Below are 12015 nucleotides of genomic sequence, written 5' to 3' on the forward strand. Positions count from 1 at the left end.
CCCCGGGCGGGAGCCGGGGGAGGCCGAGGCCGGGAGCAGCTCCAGCCCCTGCCCGCGGGGCCGCGCGTGGCCTTAGCCCCGCCGTGCGCTTTGCACCGCGCGGCGGACGCTTTTTTGTACCGGACTGTTTTATAACATGTACTGAGACGCGGGCAGTAAACGCGACTAACACGAGCGGCGCCGCGTCCTCGCTGTCCCCCCCCGTGCCAACGCCGAGGCCCAACGGCGCCTGCTCAAACTCTTTATTGGAGTAGCAAAGAGCTGCAGAAGTCCCTGGGGAGCTGGGGGGCCCCGCCGGCAGCCGAGACCCCCTGACACCCGCACAACACCCGGACGGGGGGTCCTGCACCACCCACCACCACCAACCCACAGTCCCAGCAGTACCCCTGGAACGGGGCCCCGGCCGGAGGCAGCCCCGTGGCGCTGCCAGCCGCCCCCTCACGTCTTGTTGAGGCTCCAGAGCGGGTCGAGGAGGCTGAGGGGGTCGTCACCGACCGGGGCCCCGCGCAGCCCTTCGCCCGCCTGCGCCTGCAGGAAGTTCTGCTTGTTCATGCGCTGCTTGCCCTTGAGCGCCGCGTCCAGCGTGAAGGCCTCGGGCGTGAGCGACGCCAGCAGCTCCAGCGACGAGGCCGGCGGCGCGGCCGGCGGCACCGCGGGCGCCTCCGCGACGTGGTTGCTGCTCCCGTCGTCCCCGGGGAGCTCGGGCGGCTCCGGGGTGGTGGCAGCGGCGGCCTCGGCGGCGGCGCTGGGCACAGGGGGTCCCTCGGCCTCGGCGGGCGCCTCGGGCGCTGGCTCCATCGTCCAGCTCGCGGGCGGCTCCGCGCCCGGCGCCCGCACGCTCAGCTTGGCGATGGTGGCCTGGATGGAGCTGATGGGCACGTCCCCCCCCAGCACCAGGTCCTGCGGGTCCTGCTGCACGTAGGGCTGGGGGAGCGACACCGTGAGCGGGGCACAGACCCTCCCCATGCCATCAATGGGGGGCGCAGACCCTCCCCACGCTGCGGCCCCCCGGGCCGGGCACCCACCTTGGGGGAGGCGGCGCCGGGGGCCTTGCAGGCGGCGGGGGGGCCGGCGCCGTGCCGCTGCAGCAGCTGCTCCACGTGCAGCAGCAGCGCCTCGAAGCAGAACTTGAGGTGCAGCTGCAAGAGCAGGAGGATGAGGAGGAGGAGGGTGGGGAGAGCCCCCGGCCGCCCCCCGCCCGGTACCTTCTCCTGCAGCATGTGCTTGCGCTGCTGCCGCAGCCGCCGCACGAGCGGCGCCAGCGCCGGGATCCCGTTGCCGGCCTCCACCTCCTGCACGGCCGCGTAGAGCAGGCAGAAGGCGCCGGTGCGGCCCACGCCGGAGCTGCGCGACAACAACCGGGGTGTCCGGGGGGGATCCTGGGGCACCCGGGAGGGATCTGGGGGGATGCGGGGGGTCCCGCGCTCACCTGCAGTGCACCACGACGGGCGTGTGCAGCGGGCGCTGGTGCAGGTAGTGTCCGTGCACGTCGTGGATGAAGCGCAGGAGGCTGCCCTTGCTCTCGGGGAGGCCCCTGCGGGACGAGCGGCGCTCAGGAGCGGACGCGGGCGGCGGCGCCGCGTGCCCCCCGCGCCGTCGCGCCCCGCGCGGCGCCTACAGCTCGGGCCACGAGGTGAACTGCAGGTGGACCACGGTGCGCTTGAGGCTCTGCTCGCGGTACTGCAGCGTCATCATGCGCTCCACGTGCGTGGCGGCCGCCCGCACGCTGCTCAGCACCAGCGTCACCGGCCCCTGCACCATGGGCTGGCCCCGCTCCGACGGGAAGTAGCGCAGCACCTTTTGCTGGGGGGAACAGGAGGGGAAGGGCGGTCGGGACACGTGGGGCAGCCCCGCGGTGGCTCTGGCCACCAAGGGGCTGCCCAGGGTGCCCCCGCGGGGGTCTCATGTGCAGGACAGGGAGGAAGAACCTCCAGGCTTTGCCCTCCCCTCGCCCTGCGGCCGCCCCAGGGTGCGACGGGCACCAAGGGGCCAGGCCTGGCGCTACCTTGTCCAGCTCCTGCTCGGACACCAGCATGACGACCACGGACACCTTCTGCTCGTAGATCATGAGCCAGAAGTCGGCGGCGGTGCCGAGCAGCGGCGCCTGCGTGGCGATGATGGCGGGGCAGTAGGGCGACAGGTCCTCGACGCGGCTCGCGTTGATGTAGTCGTCCTTGCCCGAGCGCAGCAGCACGCGGTTGCGGTCGTAGGGCATGACGTCCTGGTGGCGGTTCTTCATGGAGTAGCAGCGGGCGATGGCGATGGAGAGCTGCCGCGCGTCGCGCTCCTGCGCGTCCTGCAGCTCCTTCCAGACGGCGTCGAGCTGCGCCGGGCGCTCCAGCCGCGCCACGAGGCCGCGGAAGCGCTCGAGCTCGGCGCGCAGCCGCTGCAGCCGCTCGGGCTGCTCGTACGGGTCGCTCTCGATGAGCTGCAGCGCCCGGGGCCGCTGGCCCTCCTTGGCGTCCGCCTTGGTGGGCTGCAGCAGCGGCGGCCCCCCGGGCGCCTTGGAGCCGCCGTGCTGGCTCTCGGGGCTGGACGACAGCAGGTCGTCGGTGGTGGCCGCGCCGGCGCGCGGGAAGGGCCCCTCGCCGGGGGGCGCCGCGGGTTGCGGCGCCGGGGAGGGCACGAGGGGCGGCCGCGGCGCGGGGCAGAAGGGCGGCGGGGACGGGGCGGCGGGCGCGGGGCGCAGCGCCGGGGCGCAGCCGAAGGGCAGCGGCGCCGCGCGGGGCGGCAGCGGCTCCGGCGCGGGCGGCGCGTAGAGCGGTGCTGCCGCCGGGAGCCCCGCGGCGAAGGGCGGCGCGAAGGGCCCCGCCGGGAAGGGCGGCGGGGCCGGGGGGCCGCGGGCGGGCGCCAGGAAGGGGGCGGCCGCAGCGGGGAAGGGCTGCAGGGGGGCGGCGGGCGCCGGCGGGCGCTGCCCCCCCGGGAAGGCGGCGGGCGCCGGCGCGAAGGGCCCCGGCGCGTAGGGGAAGGGGCCGCCCGGGCGCTGGGCGGGCAGGAAGCCCCCGGGCGGCGGCAGCCCCGGCGCGGGCGCGCAGGGGACGGGGACGGTGTCCACGGGGGCGGGGGACGGGCGGGCGCCCGCGGGCGCCTCGGGGCCGCCCGGCAGCGCCGGGGGCCGCAGGGGGCCGGGCGGGGGCCCCCCGGGGTGGCCCAGGGTGTAGGCGGGCGCCGGGGGGGCTCCGTGCTGGGGGGACGAGCGTGGGGGCAGCACCGTGGGCACAGTGGGGGGCAGCGCCGTGGGGGGCAGCGCCGTGGATGGTAGTGGGGTGGGCACAGTGGGGGGCAGCGCTGTGGATGGTAGCGGGGTGGGCACGGTGGGGGGCAGCGCTGTGGATGGTAGCGGGGTGGGCACGGTGGGGGGCAGCGCTGTAGGGGGTAGTGGGGTGGGCACAGTGTGGGGCAGCGCTGTGGGGGGCAGCGCTGTGGGCACAGTGGGGGGCAGCGCCGTGGGCATGGCCGAGGGCAGCGCCGTGGCGGATGGCACAGGCGGCCCCGCGTAGCCGGGCTGCCCCGGGGCGCGGAGCAGCGGGGCGGCCGCGTTGGCGGCGGGCGGCAGTGGTGCGAAGGGGCCGTAGGGCGCGGGCGGGCGGGCGAAGGGCTGTGCCGGGAGCCCCGGGGCGCCCGCGGGCCGCGGGGCCAGCGCGGCGGGCGGCAGGCAGGCCAGGTGGGCGGCCAGCACGTCGGCGGGGAGGCCACGCAGCTCCGCGGGCAGCTCGCCCAGCGCCAGCGCGCCCGGCGCCTCCGCCGCCTCCAGCGCCGCGGGCGTCCGCGGCAGGGCCGGTTTGGGCGCCGTGGGCCGCGGCGGCGGCTGCTTCTTCAGCTCCCTGCTGGGACGCAGTGACCGTCAGCCCCGCCGAGATCCTCAATCCACCCCAATCCCTGGCCCCGCATTCCCGGCTCCGCGCCCGGTGCCACCTACTTCTCCAGGAGCTGCTGGCGGGCGGCGTCGGCGGCGCGGCAGGCGGCCCGCGCCTTCTCCAGCAGCTTGGCCGCCTTCCCCTCCAGGTCCGTGTAGAAGTCCTTGCCCTCCTGCGATTTCTTCATCAGGTCCTCGTAGGCTTCGTACGAGGCCACCAGGGTCTGCACGGTGGTGTTCCACCTGGGCACAGGGCACATGGTGCTCAGTTATCCCTCCTGGCCCGGGCTGAGGCACCAAGGGCCATTGTGGCCTCCAGCACTGGCCCCTGACAAGGGACAGGCCATGGCAGCCACCCCTCCACCCCAGCCAGGCACTTTGGGGTGTCCCAAGCCCCCGTCCGAGGCTGTTCCCCCCGGTGCCCGGCGCTCACTCACTTGTGCTCCACCTCGGCCAGGGCCTTGCGCACGGCCGCGTACTTGACGTTGGCGTCGGTGAGGGCCTTCAGGACGTTCTCCTGGGCCGCCAGGTTCTGCTCCAGGTACACCTTGATCTGGTCGTACTTCTTCAGCTGCTCCTCAAAGAGTTTCTGCCAAGAGAGCAGGGCCTCAGGGACCGCGGGCGCCCGATGCCACCGCAGGGCCAGGGCAGAGCCAGCGCCGCAGTCGTGACAGGGACACGGGAGGGCCTTGGCCAAGCCCCGTGGGTGGCACCTTCATCTCGGAGTGGTCGGCGGTGACCAGCGACGTGGTGATATCGTCCTTCTGGATCATGTCGCGCAGCTGCTGCTCCAGCGCCGCCCGCTGCTCCCGCATCTCCTGCACCTTGGCCAGCACCCGCTTGAGGTTCTGCAGCACCTGCTTGTCGTCTGCGGGCAGCGCCGGTGCCACATGTGAGCTGTGAGCCCACAGGGGAGCCCCCCGGGGCGCCGGGGACCGCGCGGCGCCGCTCACCCTCGCTCAGCGCCGGCGCGGGCAGCGCGGCCCGGACCTGCTCCAGCGGGCCGCTGAGCAGGCGCAGGTTGCCGATGTGCAGGTTCATGGCCTTGTGCAGCTCCGTGTTGGTGAAGCTGGCCTTCTCGTGCACCTCCAGGTACTTGGAGCACTCCTTGCTCACCTCGGCCAGGGCCGGCACCGGCGGGGACGCGCGTGGCCCCGGCGGGCTCTTCCCCAGCAGCTCCTGCAGCTTCCGCTCCTGCGCCTCGTCCTCCTCCAGGAGGTCCCTGATCTCCTTCAGGGAGGCCTCCACGTCAGTGAAGACCCCGGAGAGCGCTGCAGGCAGGGACACCGAGGCCACGTTGCTGGCCAAAGGCTGGAGCAGCCCCTGGAGCCCATCTCACATGGGCCCTGCTCCTCCAGCCCCCAAAGTGGCCCTCGAGGGAGCAGCTTGTGGAGCTTGTGGAGCTGCAGGAGCAGCTCCCTCCTGGCACTGCGGAATGTGGCCGGCCCCCGCGCGCTCACCCTGCATAGACTGCACCAGGTTCTTGACGGTGTCGGGGCGCACGCTGAGCGCGGCGCACTTCTCCATGAGCACGGGCGGGATGTGGCTGTACATGTCCAGGTTGTCCACGGTGTCGGCGTCCAGCTGCATGGAGTCCATGAACTGGCTGCGGGCGGGAGGCAGCCCCTGAGCGGCGGCGGAGCCTCCCCCGCGCGCGGGGAGGCCGCCCCGGGGACGGCGGCGCCGGGGCCCGTCCGCGTCCCGCTCGCACTTACTCCAGCACCTCGTTCTTGGCCTCGATCTTGGCCATCACGTCTCGCAGCAGCTTGGCCTTCTCCTCGCTGCAAGAGCGGAGAGCCCTGGGTGAGGACGCGTGCGGGGCCTCCTCTCCCTTGTCACACTGCTCCGAGCCTCGAGAGCCCCCGGCCCGGCTGCACGGAGCCCTCTGGGCCAGGCAGCAGCTCTCCTTGGGGTGCCAGGAGGGAGACACCAGATGGGAGCTGGATGTGGGGCCAGGGGATGTCCCATGGTGTCCCCAAGGGGCCTCCGAGGCCGCTCTCCCCGCCCGCCCGTCCCGGCCACCCCTGAGGGTGCCGATGAGGTAGGTGGAGGGGGATGCTCTGGGGGGACCTTGGCTCTCCATGGGAATTGCCGGGGCTGCTCGGGCCCCCTGGGGCTCCCTGGAGGCTCCGTGCTGTGCCCGGCGCGGGCGCCGCGGGCCGGGACGCACCTGTAGAGCGAGGAGGCCTCGTGGGCGGCCATGGGAACCAGCTTGGCGAAGATGTCGGGGCCGGTGACAGCCGGGTCCGTGGGGTTCACAGGCAGGGCCTTCACCAGCGGGGCGCCTGGAAGCCCAACACACGACACGCTGCCATCCCCGGGGCCCCTCCGCACCCGGCAGGTCCCGGGGAGGCTCCGATATCCACGTCCCCCTCTCCTACCATCACCCTCGTGGAGCTCATTCCTCCTGGGCTCACCTTTCACAGCCTGCAGGGTGTCCAGCGCCGGCACGGCCTCGTGGTAGATGAAGTCGTTGTCCTTCTTGGCCGAGTTGTACCTGGGAGCGAGACGCGCGGCCGCGTTGGCCCGGGCCAGGCTCTGCTCCTCCCGGCCTGGCTCCAGGGAGAGCAGGGAGCGATTCCCACGGCGGCCGCGCGGCCCCGGCGCCTCCGGAAGGGCACGGAGCGCACGGAGGATGTCCCCAAGCCAAAGCCCTTCCCGCGGCGGCTCTGCCCACCCGGGCACCTCCGACCCCACACTGACAGGATGGACACCCTGTGCACAGACTCACTTGCCACCGATGACATCCATGGTGAATCTCAGGGCTTCCTGCACCGTTTCTGGCTGGCCCTGCAGGAGCGAGAGCGGGTTAGCGCGCGCCGGGCAACGGGCACGGTGGTCCTGGTGGCCACCAAGCCCAGCAGCCCCAGGGCTTTTCCGCAGGCACCGTGGGGACATGAAAGGACCGTTCCCAGCGGTGGCTTCCCATGTCCACGGGGAAGGAGCCCACCTTGGCCAGCTTGATGGCTTCGTTGAGCTTATCCAGAGCGCTCTGGAAGTAGATGACCTGCAGGGAGAACAGGGACTACGTCTGAATTCTTAGATTCTAAATCTAAATTCTAAAATAATCTAATAAATAATCTGATCTAAATTCTAAATTCTTATCCAGCTGGCACAGAAGCTCGTGCCTTCGTGCCTGAACGTCACCAGCAGCTCCCGAGGGCTGGAGCTCCGTTGGGACAGCAGGGCCTCCCCAGGTGGCCCAAGCAAGGGGCCCTGCCAAGCAAGCCCTGCCAGGGCTATGCTGGAGGAGCCCGCGTGGTGGTTCTTACCCTTTCCCCAAATTTCTGCTGCTCCTCGGCCTGTTTTCCCATGTGCAACTGCAACAAAACACACGGCAGCAATGTCAGAGCTTCTTATCCAGAGGGAGATCTTTGGAAAAGGCAGCAAAATCCCCCGAGCCACCGGAGCCTGTTTGTCAGCTGTGTCGTGGTGAGCCAGCCATGGTGGGAGCCCCGGGCAGGGCCCATTCACAGCCAAAACTACCCCAAAAAAGAGCCCGTTCTCCCCACTTACATGAGCCACAGCAGCAAAATAGTAGATCTTCATCTGAACCAATTTCTTCCAGTCTTTCTGGATCTTCCCCAGCAGGGAAGCGGTCTCCGAGTTTTCCAAAGCCCGACAGGCCTCTTTGTAGTAATCCACGACCTACGGATGGAGAGGCAGAGGAATTGGCATGGATTTGTGGCGTTTGGAAACCCTGCAGGAAACCTGATCCTAGTTCAAACTGGAATGAATGGCAAATATTGAGTTTTGGGTCGAAACCAGGCAGCGCTTGCATCCCTGGTTCCGACCCAGGAAATATGTGATCCAAGAAAAACCAGTGGCTGGAGCAGAGCCAGGGGACCCGGGGCGCTCGGGCGGGAACGCGCTGTGTCCGTAGCGGGAAGCGCTCGCGGCGGAGCTTATCCAGCCTCTCACCTGGGCGCTGATCCGGGCCACGAGGAAGCTCTTCCTGTTGTCCAGCATGGACTTCTCCAGGAGACACTCCTGCGCCTGGCCCTGTGGAGATGGAGGGGAATTCCAGGCTTCCGCCACATCTATTTCCCTTGGGAAAGCCTCCCACCCCATCGAGGCTCCGGCCCCAGCCAGGGACACGCTCCATAGGTCCCCCGTCCCCTCCGGTGTCCCCGAGGGGCGCGAGGAGCCACCCCAGCGTGCCCAGGGCCCCACAGCCGGTGCCCGCTCCCTACCAGCATGAGGTTGATGTTGAGGTTGAGGATCTGGTGGCTCATGTCCACGCTGTAGGAGTGCGGGAAGTGATCCCGCAGGTACGTGAAGGCGCCGGCCGCGCACTGGAAGTGGGTGCACGAGACCTTCATGCCCTGGGACAGGGGGACACGCGTGAGACGCGCGGGGCCGCGCCGCAGCAAGGCGCCTGCTGCCACCAAGAGCTCGGAGGAGGCTCCTGGATCAGCGAGTTGGGGACAACGGCCCCTCAGGACATCATACACCGTGCTTAGGTCACGCAGGCATTGGGATTGTCTCCCACAGGGATGCCTGTGGTCACCCGTGACGGGAGAAACCCTCATTGACCGCGGGGGACAAGGAAGTCGCTCGAGGGACACGAAGGGGGTTTGGAGTTACCTCCTCGGACACTCTCTTGTCCATGGCGCCCAGCATGGAGTGCAGCGCACCTGCAGGAACGGGGCCACGGCTGAGCGGGGCCACCGCGTGCCACCACGCGTGTCCCCGGGCACGGGGTCCCGGGGACCGGCACCGGGCGTCTCGTACCGTATGGCCTTACCCAGGTTGTACAGGATGCAGGCCTGCTCGTACTTGATGTCCTCGTGAGTCACCGTCTTGCCCGAGAAGATCTCGGTCCTGCAGGGAGAGGCGCCCGGGTGTTAGCTACAGGCGGAGCTCGCGGTGTTCCCGGGGAAAGGCTGTTGGGGCAGAGGGTGCCTCCAGCCAGGCATTGCCCTGTGTGGATCCATCAGGATCACATCCGTGTCCGTGCGCAGGCTCCGCACGGACATGGAAGCCCCGTTACACCCATCCGAGCTACTCTGCCACGCAGGGGACCGTCGCCTGGCACGGTGACACTGTCCTGGCGTGTGGCCTTGCAGCCAAGCGCTGCCTCATGTGCCCCTGGGGCCGGGAAGCCCGAGCTGAGCCCCATCCCGGGCCAGGACGCTGCCTCCCTCGAGGGTCCCCTTGCCGGGACATCCTTGGAATCCGCCACCGCGTGCCCAAAAGTGCCACTAAAGGCGCAGGGAGAGCACAGCTGGCAGCCAAAGGGACAAGGCAGCGTGGGCAGCGGGCAGGGGACCCTGGGGACAGGGGGACGGGGCCCCGGCACTCACCAGGCGACGGGCACGGCGGCCTCCTGCTCGGCGCCCATGGGGATGCGGCTCTGCAGGTAGTGGAGCTGCCCGAAGTATTTCCTGAGGGTGCTGCAGCCCTCGAAGTCCCGCGGCACCGTCACGGCGCTCTGCGGAGCGACACCACCGTCATGTTTATCATCGTATTTATTACGTTGTTACACACCGTTTTGGTACATTGCTAAGGTTACACCATCGCGGCACAACCTCCCCGGCCACCCGCAGCTCCAAACGGCTCCGCAGGACAGAGGGAGGCCCCAGCCTTAAGGAAAATATCCGCCTAACGCACCTGGAAAGACAGGGATTTCCCTAAAAAATGAGAGAGGAGGGAGCAACGCGCTGCATCCAGAGTGCCCAAAACCCAACGGGAAGGATTTGGGAGCGACTGAAATGGGAGATCCCCTGCACATCACGAGGGCAGTGACTGATAAAACCCAGCTCGGCAGCTCCCGCACGGATGAGCGCGGCGGCTGGCGCTAATCCGAGGATCCAGGAGTGGATAACCAGGAAGATCCTGGGCTGGGTGGGGATTTGGGAGGGATCCCGCGGCGGCGCTCACCTGCCGGAGCCCCTCCAGCTTCCGCAGCTCCTCGTTGTAGTTCTCCGGGTTCTCCCCATAGTTCTTCAGCACGAACTGGAAGAGAAGAGAGCAGTGGCAGCCGGATCCCATCCGGTGACACTCCCAGAGCCAGCAGTGACACCGAATATTCCCAGCCCTAAACTGAAGCCCTCCGGGTGGTTTTCCAGGGAGGTGCAAGGGAAATCCCTATGGCCGGACCGGGGGGACGGAGCGAGACCGCGGGATTCGCATCCCTGCGGCAGCGACGGGAGGAAAAGATGCTCCAAGGGAAGAGCACCAGCCTCTCCCAGCCCCTGCTCGAAGGCTCTTGCAAAAACTAAGACAAAAATCCCGGGAAAGAGGCATGGATCCGTCCCGGACCAGCGCCAGGAAGAGCTCCAGGGCTTCAGTAAAAACCTTCCGTGACCATTAAGGTCCTGGAAAGCCCTGGCCAACGGGATAGGCCTTGTTTGAGGCTGGACCAAGAGAGGTCTTCCCAGATTCCCACCTGGATTCAAGGAAAGCGCCTTCAGCCGGGGCCAAGCACCGCACCGGCCAGAGACAGGGCTTATGGCACCGGAGCAAAGGACAAGGAAAGCGGCAGCAGGCGGGAAAACTACGGAGCCAGAGCCGGGAAAAACACCCAGAAAGGGCAAACGTGCTCCCGGAATCCCGAGCAATGACTCAGCTCCCGCGGACGCTCCGTGCCGGAGCCGGGACTGGCGCTCCGGTTCCACGGGATGCCTGGCTGCCCCGCGGTGCCACTTCCCGGGATAAACCCACCCACTTCCCACGAAGCTGGTTGCAAAATCGCGGCTTTGGGCTGTGAGTGGCACCCCAAAACGCTCTTTTTTGTGTTTATAGATGGGTAATTAAGAGCTTGATCACTCTCCAGTTTGTAAAAAACTGGAAAGCAGAAGGGGAGCAGCCCCAGCCGGGTGTTTTCAGCAGCAAGAGAAGAGGTGCCGGGAGCGGGAGGACCGCGTCCCTTCCCTTCCGTTGCCTTCCTGCTTCTGCAAAAACGTTCAGGAACCGAAAGAGATGGGAAGGAGGCCCCGGGACAGGGAAGGAGGCCCCGGGACAGGGAAGGAGGCCCCGGGACAGGGAAGGAGGCGCCTCTGGAGCCGGGATGTTTGTGGACAAGGAGGAAACGGGGCCTGGCGGCTCCAGGCTCCCTTTCCCTGGGGCTGCCCTCCGTCCCCCTGTGCAGCCCCGAACAGTCCCGGGGCCTCCCGCGCCCCCCAGGCACCCCCGGGGGGCCCGGATTTGGGGTCTGAACCCCAAACACCCCCCAGGCACCCCCTAAAAATCCACAGACCCCCCCCTTCCCCACGGAACCTCCCAAACACCCCCCGGGGCCCCCCAAAATATCCCAGAACCCTCCAACGCCCCTCGAGAACCCCCCAACACCCCCAGAACCCCCCAACCCACCGCCAGTCTCCACAGAGAGCCCCGGGTCCCCCCACAACAACCTCCTGAGCACCCTCCGCCCCCACGGGAGAACACCCCGACCCACCCCTACACCCTCCGTGCGCCACAGACCCCCCCGAGCAACAGAAACGCCTCAAAAACGCCACAAAACGCCACGAAAAAAAAACAAAAACACAAAAAAGCCACAAGCCGCGCGGTCCCCCGCGCGCACCCCCGGCCCGCACCTTCTTGACGGCGCTGCTGAACGCGAACTCTCCGGCCTCCTTAAGGTCGAGCCAGATCATGGGCATGCGGGGCACGGCCTCCATGGCGGCCCGGCCCGCCCGCCCCGCCGGAAGCGCGCGCGGCCCCACGGGAAACCGAGTCCTCCCGCCCCGGCCGCGCCCCCCTCGCTTCCGGCGGCGGCGGCGCCCTCTGGAGCGGAGGGAGGGGCTGTTGCTATAGCGACGCCCCGCCCCCGGGGGGAACGGCGAGGCGGGCGGTTCCCATGGCTACGCCCCGCCCCCTCGCGCTGGCGTGACAGGCAGTTCCCATGGCGACGCTCCGCCCCCTGGGGGAGGGCTGCATTGCCATGGCGACGCCCCGCCCCTTGGGAGGAGCGCTCCGTTGCCATGGTGACGCCCCGCCCACAGCCCCGGTACCGACGCGGGGCGCGGGACCGGCCGAGGCGGCGGGAAGGGGGATCCAGGCGGAGCATCCGGCCCCAGCTCCGTCCATCCCATCCTACCCCATCTCCATCCCGATCCCGATCCATGCCCTTCATCCCCTCCCATCACAGCCTCCTGCAATTGTTACGGTTGGGAAAGACCTTCACGTCCAGACATAAACCCGTCCCCCACGTCCTG

General features: G+C 69.1%; 1 protein-coding gene across 1 annotated transcript; it reads right to left on the reverse strand.

The window, feature by feature from the left end:
• Positions 1-436: 436 nt before the first annotated feature.
• On the reverse strand, positions 437-11495 carry PTPN23 (protein tyrosine phosphatase non-receptor type 23). The gene is made up of 25 exons (XM_088528930.1): positions 11395-11495; positions 9740-9814; positions 9163-9290; positions 8604-8680; positions 8444-8493; positions 8050-8181; positions 7778-7858; positions 7373-7504; positions 7129-7176; positions 6807-6863; positions 6588-6646; positions 6274-6353; positions 6027-6141; positions 5572-5637; positions 5317-5462; positions 4810-5127; positions 4570-4724; positions 4294-4445; positions 3920-4099; positions 2006-3824; positions 1619-1803; positions 1430-1534; positions 1206-1344; positions 1026-1139; positions 437-924 (listed from the first exon to the last, which is right to left on the reverse strand). The coding sequence occupies exons 1-25, from the start codon at positions 11476-11478 to the stop codon at positions 439-441; spliced, it is 4983 nt and encodes a 1660-aa protein (XP_088385056.1). The 5' UTR covers positions 11479-11495; the 3' UTR covers positions 437-438.
• Between the last annotated feature and the right edge of the window lie 520 nt (positions 11496-12015).

Source organism: Tinamus guttatus, unplaced genomic scaffold, assembly GCF_059628265.1.
Source record: "Tinamus guttatus ecotype Peru unplaced genomic scaffold, ASM5962826v1 Tinamus_guttatus_pri_ptg000317l, whole genome shotgun sequence".
Lineage (NCBI taxonomy): Eukaryota > Metazoa > Chordata > Aves > Tinamiformes > Tinamidae > Tinamus > Tinamus guttatus.

Excerpts from the sequence above, each read along its gene's own strand:
- PTPN23 (XM_088528930.1), bottom strand. The coding sequence starts at position 11,478 with ATGGAGGCCGTGCCCCGCATGCCCATGATCTGGCTCGACCTTAAGGAG. Across the intron at positions 8,681-9,162 it reads GCCGCCGTGCCCGTCGCCTG|GACCGAGATCTTCTCGGGCA; the intron begins GTGAGTGCCGGG and ends CTCTCCCTGCAG. Across the intron at positions 5,128-5,316 it reads CCTGGTGCAGTCTATGCAGG|CGCTCTCCGGGGTCTTCACT; the intron begins GTGAGCGCGCGG and ends CCCTGCCTGCAG.